This window comes from Mirounga angustirostris, unplaced genomic scaffold (assembly GCF_029215605.1).
Source record: "Mirounga angustirostris isolate CCGP_5_RB_7025 unplaced genomic scaffold, mMirAng1.0.hap1 SCAF_15, whole genome shotgun sequence".
NCBI classification, from domain to species: Eukaryota; Metazoa; Chordata; class Mammalia; order Carnivora; family Phocidae; genus Mirounga; species Mirounga angustirostris.
Window position 1 is genome coordinate 61701935 of NW_026991723.1, and position 17290 is coordinate 61719224.

The window sequence follows — 17290 nt, forward strand, 5'->3', positions numbered from 1 at the left end:
TGTAGACCACACAGAGGCCTGTGTTCACAAGAGGCCTCGCTCACAGGGAAGGGGCAGACACGGGAGGAAACAACGATGGGGTGGGAGGTCCAAGCCTGGATGGATTTCCTTCCCTCCTTCCTGGTCCTTCTCATCTCTTGCCTAGAGCCTCTTTGTCTCTGGGACACTTAAAGTGAGCTAAGATCACACACACACAAAAGTGACACTTCAGAAACATGACCCAATTCAAAGACTTTGTGTAAAACCCCTAGGTTGCAGGGGATCTTAGCAAATAAAAAGCAAGGACAGTTCCTGAGCTCTTTCTAGCTGTGGGACTAAGGAGTGCATCAGCCCCGCCCAAGGAGAGAGGTGTTATTACCACGTCCACTCCGGAAAGTTTCACGAGTGAGCTGAGCCCCAAAGAATGAAGGAAGTTTCTCAAGTGCAGCACATCGCCAGCCCCGCTGGTTCCTGCACTCGGGACCGGGGCGTCCATCCCCGCGCAGGGAGGGTGGGCTGCTTCTAGCTCGCCCCCCTCTCTAGAGAACTGCCCCCAGCGAAGGGACTTCAGGCGGTGCCCCACATCCTGCAGCACCCAGTGACCGACTCCCTGAAAGGCGGGGCCCGCTCTGTGGAGCAGGCTGTGTTCCAGGCAATCCCTCCAAGACCGCAATCTGGCCCGGCTCCCCGCTTGCCTTATCCTGCATCTCTCTCCCTTCTCCGGAGCAAGCTCTCAATAAATCACTTTGACCAGACTCTCAGGCTCTGTTTCTAGGGAGTTCAGCCTAAGACACCAGGTCCCACAAGTAGGAAGTGGTGGCGCTGGCCTCCACCCCGGGTCGGCCTGGCCCCAGAGCCTGAGCGCTTGACCTCTCAGCCCTACGTATTGCCTCCCCGGCTGAGAAAATACCCAGTTTGTGGCAATGGCTTGCGGAGGAAAGTGGGGTAGCCTTGGACGTGAAAGCACTGCAACAGCCGGTGTGATCCTGAGACACTGAAATAGCTGGTGGGCGTTGAAAAGAGCAGGCGAGCAGAAGCCACCCTTCCCTGTGGCAGGAGCGCAGGGTCCCGCTGGAATGGAAGGTCAACCAGACACTGACCTCTGCGTTACCTGGCCTCTCCTGCCACCCACGCATCCGGCTTGGTCCACCTGCAATCGCTCCCTGGCTTCCCAGGTGCCCAGTCCCACAGACCCACTGGGCTGCTGGAAAATCAGGTAAAACTATGTGCAGTGCTGTTGGAAGGGAGGCTGAGCTTTAGAGGCTGGCCATGATGGGGCTGGGGGCTGGCCTGGGAAGGGCTCTGGAGCCCAGGCCCACTCCTGCCCCCTGACTCTGGCCGTGAGACCTGGGGTAAGTCCAGCAGGGTTAGCCTAGACACTTCCCAAAGTCCCTCCTGGCCCGGACACACTGTTCCATACCCAGAATGAGTACTTTCATTTAGTTGAAGTTAGTTTTTCTTAGACATTTTTCTTCCTTACCAGAAATATGCCTAAATTTAGGCAGAGAAGCAGGAGACTTATATTCTTTTGTTGCTGTGGTTACATTGATCTTTTTATTCTGATTAGCCCTCCCGTTTATTTTTCATTTTTATCTATCTGTCCGCCTGTCTACTTATTGGAGCGTAGTTGACATAAAACGTTATGTTAGTTTAAGTGTACAACATAGTAATTGGACAAGTCTATACCTTAAGGAGACATATATTTCTTTTTTAATTTTTTAGGGTTTTTTTTTTTTAAGATTTTATTTATTTATTTGAGAGAGAGAATGAGATAGAGAGAGAGAGCACAAGGGGGGGGAGCAGGAGAGGGAGAAGCAGACTCCCCGCCGAGCAGGGAGCCCGACGCAGGACTCGATCCCAGGACTCCAGGATCATGACCTGAGCCGAAGGCAGTCGCTTAACCAACTGAGCCATCCAGGCGCCCTATTTTTAAGATTTTATGTATTTATTTGTCAGAGAGAGAGAGAGCACAAGCAGGGGGAGCTGCAGGCAAAGAGGGAAGCAAACTCCCCACCAAGCAAGGAGCCCGACACGGAGCTTGATCCCAGGACCCTGGAATCATGACCTGAGCTGAAGGCAGACGCTCAACCGACTGAGCCACCCAGGCATCCCAAGGAGACATATGTTCTTAAAGAAGGAAGTGAAGAAGGAATAGCCCATAGCATGCCACTTCTGTAAAGTTTATTATTTTATCTTGAAAATTCACGTATATTTGGCATTCCAATAACATATTTATGTTTATCTCAAGATAAAAATAATGCTTTCCTTCCCAGGTTTCTGAGCAAAACTGGCCTGCTGGGAAGATGGACGATGTTTATTCTGTAGCTTTGCATCCCCCTGGGGTGCCTGTGTGAAATGTAGTTTCCGGCAGTCAAGCAGGCTCCTGGCCTGTGGGGTCGGGGGGCAGCTCCCACGAGGCCTCTCCCATGGAGCGAAGGGGGCAGCAGTCCACCTGAAGGCCTATTTTTGTGGTCTTCCTATGATAGGCAGACTGAGGCCCCCCCACCCCGGAATGTCCTCTTTCCTAATCTCCAGAACCCGGGAATACGCTCCGTGACGTGGCCAGAGGGAAAGAACGCTGCAGGTGGAATTAAGGTTGCTCATCGGCTGCTTTATAAATTAGGGAGACTATCCTGGAATCTGAATCCTGAATGATGGGCTGGGGGCGCTGCTCCAGGGAAGGTAGATAAAGCAAATAAAACGAACAGAGCATCTGAAGCCGGGCACTCTCCCCCACGGGGCCCAATGCTTCGGAGCAGGCACCCTGGAAATAGCCAGGGGCAGCCTCCGCCCTCCTCCCTGCACAGCGTGGCAACAGTTCACTTGCAAGCCCCCGTGTTTGGAACAGGCCTGGAAGGAGCTGAGAGGCCTCGGGTCTGCGTCACACAGAGATGGTTTCATTTCTTGACTTCCTTGGGGTGAACTTTGGTACATATGCGCTAGGTCAGCCTGATGAATTTCACGATTTGGTTCCTCTGTGCTTTTGCGTATTTTCGCCTGGGTGATCTGTCCAAGACTGAGAGTGTTATGGCTCCCAGTGCTGTTGTGTTTCTGTCAATTCTCCTTTGTATTTTAATAGGCTTTTCTTTATATATTTCAATGAGATGCAATTTACAGCAATAATGGTCCATGAGTGTGTTATTCTCACGGTGAATCAAACCCCTATCTATATAGAATGACTCTCCTTCATCACAGCTGGTACCTTGAATTCCCTTTGGTCTCATATGAACACTGGGGTTCTTGCTTGGTTTGGTTTGCTTGATCTACCTGTGCCCGACATTTTACCTTTGACCTTTCTGGGTCATTTCCTCTGTTGTCAATAGCTGTAGTCAGTTCTTGAAAAACATAATTCTCAAAGTCTTTGCCTTTTAATAGGGAGATGGGCCCATTTGAATTTATGGTCAGAATGGCTCTATTTGGTCTGCAGTTATATGTTAGGCTTTCAGGTTTTCAATACGTGGACTAAAATTTCCCTGCTTCTACCTTCTCTGCCAAAAGCTTTGGGTTCTGTTTGCGTTGTAGTGTATTTACCATCAAGTTATCAAAGCCTTCTTTAGCGTGTATGTTTATTTAGGAAACTCATGAGCAAGGTGGGCTCTGCTGAGTCCCTCTTTTACTTAAAACCAGGAGGTTACCACCCATATGTTTTACTCACCCCCTTTTTGGGGCTCTGTGAATGGAATTTGGATTTTTCTATCTCAGTTATTGTTATTAAAGTATCTATTTTTGCACCCGATGTATATGTACGTTGCTTTCAAAATGAACTTCTGCATCTGTGTACAATTTTATAACAATGATTTGGACTGAGCTCTCCGACCACGGGTTGCATTGGCCCCTGATCAGCCGTCTCCGCCACGACCTGCTATGAAGTTTGCCATTGTTCTCGGCTGAGCTGATGTAGGACTTGAAGGATTAACTCCAAGAAGGGCACCTGGCTAGGACTTGAGCCGTATGCATGGGAGGATGTCTCCCAGCTGCTCCATTGTCTCTGGGCTTGAAAGCTGCAGAGGAGTCGAAGTGGCCTGGTTTTTGCATCTTTGTGGGAAATTTGCTTTTTTCTGGCCTAGATACTTATAGATTTTTTTCCCCTTTATGTTTGTACTTCAAAGATTTTGCCAAAATGTGTCTTGGTATGACTCTCTTTTCACCAATTCTGCTAGAAAGTGGAAAGGCCAGCTAGACGGTGCATATAACAATGCGCACATTTCCTTTATGAAATTGTTGATCTTGTAGTTCCAAATGGTTGACTATTAGCAATTCTGTCAGTCCAATCTAGCAGGACTCTCTTGAGCCCACTTAAGTGTGTCTCCTTTTTCAAAATAAACTTTTTTTTTTTTTAAGATTTTATTTATTTATTTGAGACAGAGAGAATGAGAGAGACAGAGAGCACATGAGAGGGGGGAGGGTCAGAGGGAGAAGCAGGCTCCCCGCCGAGCAGAGAGCCTGATGCGGGACTCGATCCCGGGACTCCAGGATCATGACCTGAGCCGAAGGCAGTCGCTTAACCAACTGAGCCACCCAGGCGCCCCAAAATAAACTTCTTGAGATAAGTTTTAGATTTACAGAAAAGTGACAAAGAAAGTTGCCCTATGTTCCTCACCCAGCTTCCCCTATTATTAATATTTTATGTTAGTGTGGTACATTTGATACAATTAATGAATCAATATTATTATTAGCTAATGTCCATACTTAATTCAGATTTCCTTAGTTTTTTTTTTTTTTTCTACTGTCCTTACTCTATTCCTGGATTACATCCAGAGTACCACATTATATTTAGTTGTCATGTCTACATAGGCTCCTTTCGACTCAGACGTTCCTTATTTTTGAAGACCTAGACAGTTTTGAGGAGTATCTGGAAAATGGCCTTCACCTGGAATTTGTCTGACGTTTTCCTCATGCTTAGGCTTAGGGCATGGGTTTTGGGAAGGAAGGCCACAGAGGTAAACTGGCCTTCTCACCCCCTCATATCAAGGGTGCCTCCTATCAATGTGACTTATCACTGTTGATGTTAACCTTGTCACCTGGCTGAGGTCGTGTTTGTCTGATTTCTCCACCATCAAGTTACTCTTCTCTCCCCTTTCCTCACTCTGGAAGGAAGTCACTTAAGAAGTGGTTTGTCCTGCTCCACCTCCATGAGCATGAAATATCTACATAAATTATTTGGAATTCTTCTGTATAAGAGATTTGTCTGTTCTTTTCCATTTATTTATTCATAGCAGCACAGACACACGGATATTTATTTTTATACATTGGGTTATAATCCAATACTATTTTATTCAGGATCATGACCTGAGCCGAAGGCAGTCGCTTAACCAACTGAGCCACCCAGGTGCCCCTGAATACTCCCTTACTTTTCTGGCACTAAAAGATGCTCCAGGATCATCTTGCATATGTCCTGTCCCAGTCCTAGAATCAGCCATCTCTCCAAGGAGTCCTGGATCCTTTTTACGGAGAATGGGTATTAGGAACCAAGATCTGGTATGCTTGTTGCTACTATGATGTCTATTTTGTTTTGATTTTGGTTCCGTTTCATCCATCCTCGTTTTCCCTTAGGATCTCCCTTCCCCAGTGTCCCTGTTACCTCTTCCCTCATTAGATGGACCACTTTCACCATTTCCTCTGAATTCTGGGAAATATCTCAAGTTTGTCCCTCACACTATTGATTTTTATTTTTCTTGGCATTAACTCTGCTCTCTAATACTGCCAATGCAGATTTTAATTCTGCTCTTTGGTATTTAATTTTCTTCCTCGTCCTCTGTACCCCCTTTTCTATCCTATCCCACAGTAAACCAGAGATTTGCCTTTTCTCTGAGCTTTCCAGAAGTTACTTTATTCCTGAGTATTCCATCCTTGTGTTCTCTGTTGGCTTTGTCTGTCCAGACTTGGCATTTTATTTACACACATTCAAATTAATTTGATTCTGGGTGATGGGGAATGACACAGTGAGCATAGCAGACGGAAACTCCTGCCTCCCAGATCTTAGGTTCCAGTGGGAGGAGACAGAAGATAAAACAACTAGACAAAATGGGCAGTAGGTCAGATGTTGTGAAGGGTTGAATGGTATCCTCCAGAGATATGCTGAACTCCCAATACCTTAGAATGTGACATTATTTGAAAACAAGGTCACTATAGATGTAATTAGTGAAGATGAGGTCATACTGGAGTAGGGTAGACTTGTAATCCAACATGACTAGTGTCCTAATAGGAAGATGATGTGAAGAGAAAGGGGAAAATGCCCTATGAAGTAGGGACTGGAGTTATGCGGCTGAAGCCAAGGAACTCCAAGGATTGCTGGCAACACCAGAAGCTAAGAGAAAGGCAGGGGAGAGCCCCAGAGCCCTCTAGAGAGCATGGCCTTGCCAAACCTTGACCTTGGACTTCCAGCTTCCAGAATGTAAGAGAATACATTTCTGTTGCTTGAAGTCACATAGTTAGTGGTACTTTGTTACAGCAACCCTTGGAAATGAATACAGATATCCATCAGTGAAATGGAGCAAATCAGCACGAGGTGGGCAAGGGTTTAACTTTTTTTTTTTTAAGATTTTATTTACTTGTTTGACAGAGAGAGAGAGAGTGAGAGAGAGAGCACAAGCAGGGGGAGCAGCAGAGGAAGAGTTTTCCGGAAAAGCAGGCTCCCCACCAAGCAGGAAGCCCAATAATGGGGCTCGATCCCAGGACCCTGGGATCATGACCTGAGCTGAAGGCAGACACTTAACCGACTGACATACCCAGGCACCCCAAGAATTTAACTTTTAAATGAAGCATTCAGGGAAGACCTCTGGGAAAAGTGAACAACTGAGCAAGAAGGAGAAGAAGGCTGGGGAAGGAGCCATGCAGGTCTCTGGGGGAGAAGTGCTTCCCCCACAAGGACTCCTTCGCCAACAGACAGACTGGGCTCCGCTCCCCCAGCTTATGTGATGTTGGAATCCTTTCTGGGCCCTGCAGCTGTGTGGGGCGGTGGAGAGACCTGAGCTGCCCTGTCACCCAGATCCAGGCTTGAATCCAGCCCCACCGCTTTCCAGCTGCGTGACTCGGGGTGATCCTTAACCTCTTTGAGCCTCAAGTTCCCCATCTGTGACACAGGGATGCAAAAACACCCTCAGTCCCAGGGCTCTGGGTAGGACTGAACGAGCCAGTGCAGGTCAAGGCTCTGCATCAGGGCCTGGCTCTGGGTCAGGGCAGCAGACAGGCAGGCTGCCACTTCCATCATCAGTCCTGTCACTCCTACTTCTGTTGGAGCTAGTTGGTTGAAGAGCAGAGCACCCAGTTCCATCCCTAATTTCTCGCAGGCTTTCAACTAGTGCTTCCGCTCCACACACAGAGGCTCTTTAAACTTGAAAGCCCACAGAACTCCGTGGGGCCTCTGAGGCACAGGAAGAAGCTATTTCAAGTGCCCACCCTGGGGAGAGGCTGCCCTGTGTGGCAGGAGGATGTCGGCACAGCATCGGGCTCCTCTCCCCACCCCCGGCCCCACCCCAGCTGTTCCCTGCAGAGTAAGCACTCCACGGCTCGGGGTCCTCTGGACCCCACGGCCTGACTGGACCTTGAGGACACACAGCCTTGGGGGGAACAGCGTGGGCACATCCGGCCCCAGCTACCTGGGCTGCCAGCAGGCCCTCCCTAGCTACGGTTTCCTTCTCTGCACGGGCTCTTAGGGCTGAAATGTCATGCACAGGCATGGTGGCTGCTCCTGAGATTAGGGGACAAACCGCTGGTGCTCTGCTTCCCTTGTTCCCTGGCTCTGGGCCTCAGTCTTCCCATCTGTGAACTGAGGGCTTTGGAAGACAAGAATTCTAAATGGCCACCTGCTCTGACGGGTGTAACCCGGAACCCGCCCAAGATGGAAGGGGGCATACCAGCAACTGGCATCTGGGGTCTCCATGCCAAAAGCCCTAAATGTGAGCACGAGGGAATGGAAGAGAGGGAAAGAGGATGGTAACACTGCTTATAAACTACGTCTGCACTTGCTTATAAACCCCTAGCACCTCCCACTGCCCCCTGGATAAAAGACCAAACTCCTTAGCTCGGCATTCAAAGCTTGTGGAACCTGGCTCCAGGTTCTTTTTTCTTTTTTCAGCCCTGACACTCCGGTGCCAGTCGAATTCCTGCTGGTCCCTGGTGCGTGGAGAGCATGGCTGCTCTGCCTTCTTACCTTCAGCCCCCCTTCCCTGCTGGGCACCTGCTCATCCTCCCTAGCCAGGTACAAATGCTCCTCAGTAGCCTTGTCTGAACCCTCTCCCTGGGCGGGATGAGTCACTTCCTCCCTTTGTTCCCAGGCCCCTCTGTTCCTGATCCCCAGAGAGGTAACTGGCTTCCTCACCAGCTGTGAGCAACGTGAGGACAAGGGCAGGCCTGATGGCGTCTGTGGGCCCAGGAGGGGGTCTGGCACAAACCAGCTGGTTGAGAGAGTGTGTGGGCTGAGCAGACAAATGGCAGACAGAGACCACTTGCAGCTGGGCAAGCTTCTAGTTGGCCCTTTCCGTTCCTGGACTGAGAGTCCCGAGAGGGGCTGGGAGGGAGCCAGGGCTTTCAGTCCCAACAACTGTACCTCCTTGCTGTGACTTTGGGCAAGATAATCCCTTCCTCTCAGCCTCTTGGCAACAAAGAAGGTAGTAACTCTCACCCTGCTGGCCCCTTAGGCTCGGTTGAGAGATACAACATCACCATGGAAGCTCCTTGTGGCTGTGCACGCACTCGGCAACCAGGCCTCCGGCCACGGCTGGCCAAGCCAGGGCGAAGCCAGGGCGAAGCCAGGGCGAAGCCAAGGGAAGCCAGTGCCTGGGGTCCTCTCCCCACGCGCGAAATGCCAGGATGAGATGAAAGAGCCGAACTCGAGGCTATTTCAGAGTCAGGGATGTGGGGAAGCACAGGGCGTGGCGGCCGTCTGTCTGTCCTCCCGGCCATGGCCAGCCGCACCTACCTTAAGCTTTTTAACACTGGTGCAGGGGTCGTTGGAGAAGCTCTCGGTGTCCGAAATCTCGATGTCCTCACCATACAGAACCCCAGTCAGGTCGTTCCTCACCTGTTACAAAGAGAAAGCAGTGGGTGGGTACACTGGCGGCCACGGGAAGGACAGGAAGGGTCTGTTCAGAGGGGTCAGCCTGGGGAAGCAGCTCAACCGGGCTGGTTTTCTCCATCAACAATGCAAAAGGAGTGATTTTCCCCCTTCATTATAAACCAAGACGGCCCTGTGAGTCCTGGGACATGCACCCATCCCACCGGGCAGGGGACACAGGGGCACAAGGACAGCAGACTGGGAGTGCACAGGGGTTTCCTGGGAGAGTCCAGATGGGCGTCCGAATCTCTGGCCTTTCATGCTGGTGTTTCTTTGCCCTTTCACACAGTCTCCAAGTCAGACTGTTCACATACACCTCTATTTATATTTTGTATTATTTGTTTGCAATACTATTTCACTTCTAGGATGAAGAAAGAGTAAGACACTCAGACAGACGGTGCAGAATAGAGGAGAGAGTAAGGGGCTATGGAACCAGCCTGGGCTGTTACACGTGACTACTTGTCCACCGACACACAGACGGCTAACATCTATGTGTTTGGAAAGCAGAGGTCTGCAAACTCCAGGGTTTGCCGGGTCCGGCCATTGTGTGAAGCAGTCCATGTAGAAGGATGTCAGGGAGTGGTGGGGACAGCAGCAAACGGGTGACCCCATGTCCCATCTAAGGTGGCAGCTGCCCCAATCATGCAGTGTCAGAATGCTAGTCTGGGGTCACTAGACATTCTGATTTGGGGGCCAGAACTCTGAAATCTAGGTTTTTAAAAAATATAAGATCCTTTCATATCTTAAAATATTGATACGATTTTGAATTATTTAAACACACACACATACACACACACACACACCCCAAAGTAAGGACCAAACCAAAGAAATGTGAAGTTTGTATCTAGCCTGTGGCCATGGCTGACCACCCACCTCAGTAAAAACAACTTAGGTAGGGGGTAGGGGCCCCAGGTTCTAGGTTCTGCTCTGTCACTGACTTGCTTGTGACCCTGGCCTCGCTGTATGACTCTCTTGTCTCAGGGCTTCAGTTTCTTCTCCCTTAGGAGAAGATGATCCTTACAAGCACTTCTTGTTCACACGCATTAGGATGGCTATTATCAAAAAACAGGAGACAGCAAGGGGTGCCTGGGTGGCTCAGTTGGTTGGGCGACTGCCTTCGGCTCAGGTCATGATCCTGGAGTCCCTGGATCGAGTCCCGCATCGGGCTCCCTGCTCAACGGGGGGGTCTGCTTCTCCCTCTGACCCTCTTCCCTCTCGTGCTCTCTGTCTCTCATTCTCTCTCTCAAATAAAAAAAAACAAAAACAAAAACAGGAGACAGCAAGCACCAGTGAAGAGGTAGGGGAATGGAACCCCCTGTGCACAAAATGGCGCCACCACTGTGGGAAACAGTAAGGCATGAAACATAGAGCACTCTATGAGCCAGCACTCTGCTTCTGTGCATATTCTCAAAAGAACTGAAAACAGGGTCTTCAAGATGTATTCATATACCCATGTTCACAGCAGCATTATTCACAAAAGCCAAAAGATGGAAGTAACCCAAAAGTCTAGTGATGGATGAAGGAATGAACACATGCGGTATATACATGCAATGGAACATTACTCAGCCTTACGACGGAATGAGGGTCTGACCCATGCTAAAATGTGGATGAAATGAAAACATTATATTAAGTGAAAGGAGCCAGACACAAAAGGATAAGTATTATAGGATTCTACCTGCATGAGGTACCCAGAGGAGTGAATTCATAGAGACAGAAAGTAGACCAATGGTAATGTGGCGTTGGGGAGGAGGGAACGGGGAGTTAGTGTTTGAGCAGTACGGTGACTGTCTGGAAGGATGAAAAAGACCCGGGGACGGACGGTGGTGCCGGTTGCATGGTAGTATGAATGTACTTAATGCCACCGAACTGGACACTTAAAAATGGTTAAAATGGATGGGGGTGCCCGGGTGGCACAGTTGGTTAAGCGTCTGACTCTTGGTTTTGGCTCAGGTCATGATCTCAGGGTCATGGGACTGAGCCCTGTGTAGGGCACGCTTAGTGTGGAGTCTGCTTAAGATTCTCTCTCTCTCTCTCTCCCTCTGCCCCTCCCCCCCCAAAAATAAGTCAATCTTAAAAAATGGTTACAATGGAAATTTCATGTTATGTATATTTTATCACAGTAAAAAAAGTACTTCTTGTTTCAACAATCAGTAGAGTCTTCCAATGTACATGTCAACGTGTTTGGAATAATTTGGCCCTAAACGTTACAGGACGGTCCCCGGGAAGCCACCACAGTGGAAGGGAACCAAGGGGTTTCAGTGGGAACTGCTGTATTTTATTTCTTTTTTTTTTTTAAGATTTTATTTATTTATTTATTTATTTGAGAGAGAGAGAGAGAAACAGCATGAGAGGGGAGAGGGTCAGCGGGAGAAGGAGGCTCCCCGCTGAGCCGGGAGCCCGATGTGGGACTTGATCCCAGGACTCCGGGATCATGACCTAAGCCGAAGGCAGTCGCTTAACCGACTGAGCCACATAGGCGCCCTGTATTTTATTTCTTTAAGACAAATATGACATATGTAGAATAAAATGTGAACATCTATTAATTCTGGGTAATGAGTCCATGGGTGTTTGCTATTCTGTGTTTCCTGAATGCCTGAAATACTCTGTGCTGAATGTTTTGTACAAAAAACGAAGCTGCCACAGTCAGGGTGAACCCTGTCCATCCTTAGTTTTTACCTCTATTTTGATGGGAGATGGAACTAGTTGACTGGACAAAAAAAGTTGACTCTGGCGTTACACTTTATTTCTGCTGCCACAAATCCTTTTTGGATGCAGGTGGAGCCCCGTTGTTCGTTTTGTGTGTCGGGGGGTGTTGTGGAGCAACAACGATTATTAGATACAGAAATTGTGCAAAATCACCCCTGCTAGATGCAATGCAGGTGATGCACGCAGCACCCGGCTTGTTCGGCAGCCCTCGGCTTGCTCACCACACACACCCGCGGGAACGGTTAGAGCTCTCTTGAGCCTCCGTCTTTGCACCTCTGAAGTGGGCACAATACAGCGTGTAATTTACAGGGTTGTTTCGGGGCCCAGCAAAAACACTGAGGATGGGGAATGGCTTTGTAGACTCTCAAGTTCTTTACGCGGCTTAAAAGCTGGAATGATCATATCCAGGCCTACGGCAAGCCGTCCAGGTGGTCAGTGGCTTGGGGTGTCTCTCTGTGAATAAGAATGTGCACGAAAGCTGTATATAATTAGGGCAAATAAACTATCATTTTAGGCAGTCAGAACTCAAAACAAACAAAACTAAAACACCCCTGGAAGTCATCTCACTCTGCCCCTAATTTCACAAATGAGGAAACTGAAGTGTCACTCCTAGTCTTGTGCTCTCTGCATGCTCCCAGGCTGGCCCTTCTGGGTCCTGCCAGCTGTGGACAGTTCTAGAAGGCTGATGAGCCAGAACAGGTCAGAACAGATGGTGGTGTGATCAGCCACCATAATTTTAGCACCAAGAAGTCTGAGCTCAGCTCAAGTATTTATTCTAATGGACCTCTTTAGAGAAAGCAAATGGAGGAATTCAGTAATAAATGGTATTTTTAAGAAACCAAAGCATGGAAAAGAAACAATGGAATTGATGTAACTCCTAAGGAAAAGGACCCACAACCTCATGTGTGAGATCGGGAGGGCCATTCAGTCCACTGGCCAAAGCTGGACGACATGAATTTGTAAACGCCTATTTTTCCTTCTGGAATTGCAGGTTCTCTTGTTTAATGGGGCCAGTGTCTTGCTATAAACTGCATTTCTGCACACTGAATCCCAGGTTTTCATTCACCTCCGTTACAAAAGCAGAAATACCTTCTTCTGGGCAAAGAGTAACTCTTAATTTCCAAGACAATAAAACACACACACACTCTCTCTCACTCCAGTACAGCTGGGGTCCCACCAGGGGACCTAATATGCATGGATGGGACAGAGGGGAAGGCTGCCCCATTACCAGGAAGGACCAGCCAGGACTGCTGGGGGGCAGCGGTGGGTGGAGTGAGCAGGGTCATGGGCGGGGTCCCCAGTGTGCTAGAAGAAGAGTCAGGAGGGGCTGAGTCCTTCAAGGCTGGGGCCCCGGGGCCAGCTCACAGGGCTGAGGTCACAGAGGGGAGAGTTCTCCCTCCTTCCGGAGCAGTGGATCTGAGCCCAGGCTGCTGGAGGAGCTCCCGGGAGCCCAAGTCACTTGATGTCACAGAGACGAGCCAGAGGGTCAGAGCCCCATGACTACATAATCTGGGGTAGGCTTGGAAGCAACAGCTGCTGACTTCCCTCCTCCTACCTCAAGAACTGGTACGGACTGGACACGAGGTCATGCCAGGAAGCATGTCCCTAAAGCAACGGTTCTCAAATAGGGCCCCAGAGGGTAACATCGGTATCACCTGGGACCTTGTTAGAAATGCAAATTCCCAGGCCCCACCCAGACCTACTGGATCAGACACTGTGCAGTGGGGTCCAGCCACCTGTGTTTACTCAGCCCTCCAGGCGATTCTGATGCTCGCTCAAGTTTGGAAACCACTGTCCTAAAGGAAGCAGGATAAGTTTTACAAGAACCATTGATCACAGTGTGAACAAATGTTTCCAAGGGCTTGGATAATTTCCCCCCTTGATTAGAAAACCAGAATGTGTTAACTGAGTGAGGCCAAAAGGGTGAGCAGGACTGGGAGCCACATTTAGAAGGCATCACATCTAGAATGAAGGAGGGGACAGGCACCCTCTGGTCTGTCCTCTGTCCATGTCAGCTCATACCTGGAACACTGGGCTCAGTTCTGGCTGCCTTCAGGAGGGAGAGTGAGGGGCACCTGGGTGGCTCAGTTGGTTAAGTGTCTGCCTTCGGCTCAGGTCATGATCCCAGGGTCTTGGGATCGAGCCCCGCATCGGGCTCCCTGCTCCGCGGGAAGCCTGCTTTTCCCTCTCCCTCTGCCTGCCGCTCCCCCTGCTTGTGCTCTTTCTATCTCTGTCAAATAAATAAATAAAATTTAAAAAAAAAAAAAAGGAGGAAGAGTGACAAAGTGGCTCAGGCTCAGAGGAGAGAGGTGTGGCTAGGACAGGAACCAAGGACCCTTTAGGGAGGCCACGGACTCAGGGGGCTGGGGAGTGTAAAGGTTATAAGGGATGACAACAATGTCTCCTAAGGGGTCCCAGGCTGCCTTGGGAATCCAAGATCCAAATCCAAGAATTTCAACATTTAAGCTCAGACTTTAAGCTCTAGGGAAGTCTCTAGGCAGAATCAGCAGCGCTGGGGGAGCCCAGAGCCATGGGGATGGTCCTGCTCAGGGTGAGAAGGCAGAAAACCCCGTCAGGTCTGATCAGCCATCTGAACAGCAGGCCCAGTAGGTATGCACACCGTCTCCCTCCCAGCTGGGTCACAGGGCTGAGGGGGAAGGCATGATGGGGACTTGTCACTCCGATGAAGCCATCACACTGGCCTCACTCTTCCAACTGACTGAGGCATAGGGGACATAGCCTGTCTGTATCCATCCTGTGAGATGCAGGGGGAGAAGCAGACAGGTTGGAGGAGGAAAAGGAGACCAGAGGACTAGGCATGTCAGCTGGCTAGAGATCTTCCTAGATTTCAGGCTCCCAGTCAGGGCTCCTGCTTCAATCCCAGGGCGGGAATTCCATCTGATGCCCAGTCACTGCCAACGGGCTTGACTCTCTTTCTGGACAGTTACCTAGTGTTCTGGTTATTCTAGATTGGGGCCCTGTTTGTTCTTGCCAGTCTCTTTCCTGATTTTTTCATTCTCCCATTCATTCATTCGCTCATTCGCTGGCTCATTCATTCATTCATTCATTCATTCATGATATTGACATCTCTTCTATTCCCCACACCATGTGAGGTGGTACTAGGGCTCTGAGAGTGAGCAAAACCATTCACAGTCCTGGGTCTCTATCTAGTGGGGGTGAGGAACACTTGTCAGATAACCACCCTGGTACCTACCAAGACAAGGGAATACTCTCAAGTTCAGGAGTATGCTCTGGGAGAGGCTGTAATGGGGAGCTGGACCCAGGCCAGGAGGTAACGCAAGAGAAAGATTCCAGGCTGAGGAGTCATGCATGCAAAGGTCCCACAGTGGGAGACAGCAGAGAAGCTGGAAGGGCCAGGCTGGGCTAAAGCAGAGCATGGGTCAGGGAGGGGGGAAGGTTGTGCACACAAAATGAAGAGTAGGCCATAAGGGCCTCATAACTTACATCAAAGATGCTGGTCTTGAGCCTACGCACAGCGGGAAGCCAGTACAAGGTTTCAAAGAGGGGTAACATGACCAGAACTGTGTTTTAGGCTGCTGTGGGGCCAGTGGGGGGCAGAGACAGGAGGGGCACAGGAAGGCCAGGGAGGCAGAGACAGGAGGGGCACAGGAAGGCCAGGGAGGCAGAGACAGACAGGAGGGGCACAGGAAGGCCAGGGAGGCAGAGACAGGAGGGGCACAGGAAGGCCAGGGAGGCAGAGACAGGAGGGGCACAGGAAGGCCAGGGAGGCAGCTCCAGCAACCATCCTGGTTAGATTCTGGAGGCCCTGGTGGAGATGCAAGACGTGACCCACTTAGGGGTATGCTCGGGGCAACTAATAATCTGTATTCATCATCCACGGCTGTGTAACAAATTTCCCCCAAACTCAGTAGCTTCAAACAAGAAATATTTATTATCTCACAGTTTCCATGGATCAGGAATGTGGGAGCAACTTAGCTGGGTGGTCCCGGCTCAGAGTCTATCGTGAGGTTGTGGTGAAGGTATTGGCTGGGGCTGCAGTCACCTGGAGCCTTCGGGACTGCCTATCAGAACCACTTGGGGAGGTAAAAAAAAAAATACTGATGCACTGGCTGCATCCTAAACCAATTCGAATTCCTAGGCTAGCACCTGGGCATCAGCATTTTTAGAGTTCTCCATGTGGTTCCCACGTGCAGCTAAAGATGGAAACCACACATTTTAGGGGTAAAAGCAACAGGACTGCCAGGCTCACAGCAGGGTTGTCAGCCTGCCCAAAAGCCCCCCACGTCACTGTCCCCACTTTGGGAACCACACATTTTAGGGGTAAAAGCAACAGGACTGCCAGGCTCACAGCAGGGTTGTCAGCCTGCCCGAAAGCCCCCCACATCACTGTCCCCACTTTCTCCAGGTCTGTGGCACCATCCTCCTTTACAAAAGCTTCCTTCACCCCTCCCCTGCCCTTTCCTGCCCCAGCCCATAGTTAGGTCTCCTCTTTCATCCCCAGATCCTGCTACTCCTGGCCCCAGTGTGAGAAGCAGGTCCTGACCATGTCAGAAGCAAGAACAGAAAGAAGGAAAGAAGGGAGAAGGCTTAAGAGACAGTAAGAAAGGGGCGCCTGGGTGGCTCAGTTGGTTAAGCAACTGCCTTTGGCTCAGGTCATGATCCTGGAGTCCCGGGATCGAGTCCCGCATCGGGCTCCCTGCTCGGCAGGGAATCTGCTTCTCCCTCTGGCCCTCTTCCCTCTCATGCTCTCTCTCATTCTCTCTCTCAAATAAATAAATAAAATCTTAAAAAAAAAAAAAAAGAGGTAAAGATTATATTTAAAAAAAAAAAAGAGAGACAGTAAGAAAGGCAGAGGAGGAAAGCAGAGCCTTGTGACAGCTTTAAGTGATCACTGTCTGACCATGCGTCTCAGGCAGCGAAGGCTCTCACGGAGGACGTGAAGAGCAAGGTGGACCCCATGGGGAGCATCAGAGACCCCGGGACACTTGGCTTCTGTGGCCAGGAATTCCCTGGCCGCCTTACCTAATGAGGCTGCTGCACCAGCTGAGGAATCATCTAGAAAGGCAGAGATCCAGGTAAAGGTGGGGAGAACCAGATCTGCGCCACATGCACTTTACAACTCTTTGAAAATTCTAATTAGGTTACAAAATGAACTTGAGAGGAAAGCGAATTCCCAGCTCTCCTATGGAAGTGGAGGTAACCTACTTTGTCATTCAAATGCACTCGCTATATATAGCCCTGGATTGTGCCAAAATGTCACTCCTCTTACCTGACTAAAGCGTATAATTATAGATTTACTTCTGTTCATTCATGAAATGTGTCTTCCCTTGATTAAACAGTTCATTCAAGTAAAATCCATTAAAATATGGAACATGTTAAAATGTGGCTCGTTAGAGACAGAGGGCACCGCTGTAGTTAAGATGCTAATTAGGATAAACAGGCATTTGAAACACTCAAATCTTTGAATAATTCAGGTCACTTTTACTGGGGCTGGAGCTCCCCAGGAACCACCATTAATTTAAGCTAATTAAAAAATTAGCCTGCAGAAGAGAAGACCAACGCAGGAAG

At 49.6% G+C, this 17290-nt stretch overlaps 1 protein-coding gene across 1 annotated transcript in view; it reads right to left on the reverse strand.

The window, feature by feature from the left end:
• GABBR2 (gamma-aminobutyric acid type B receptor subunit 2) overlaps positions 1–17290 on the reverse strand; it is a 344696-nt gene that overhangs the window by 161498 nt on the left and 165908 nt on the right. The window contains exon 4 of the mRNA XM_054509321.2: positions 8900–9001. Within this exon, the coding sequence (XP_054365296.2) occupies positions 8900–9001 (102 nt within the window). The remainder of the gene's footprint in view (positions 1–8899; positions 9002–17290) is intronic.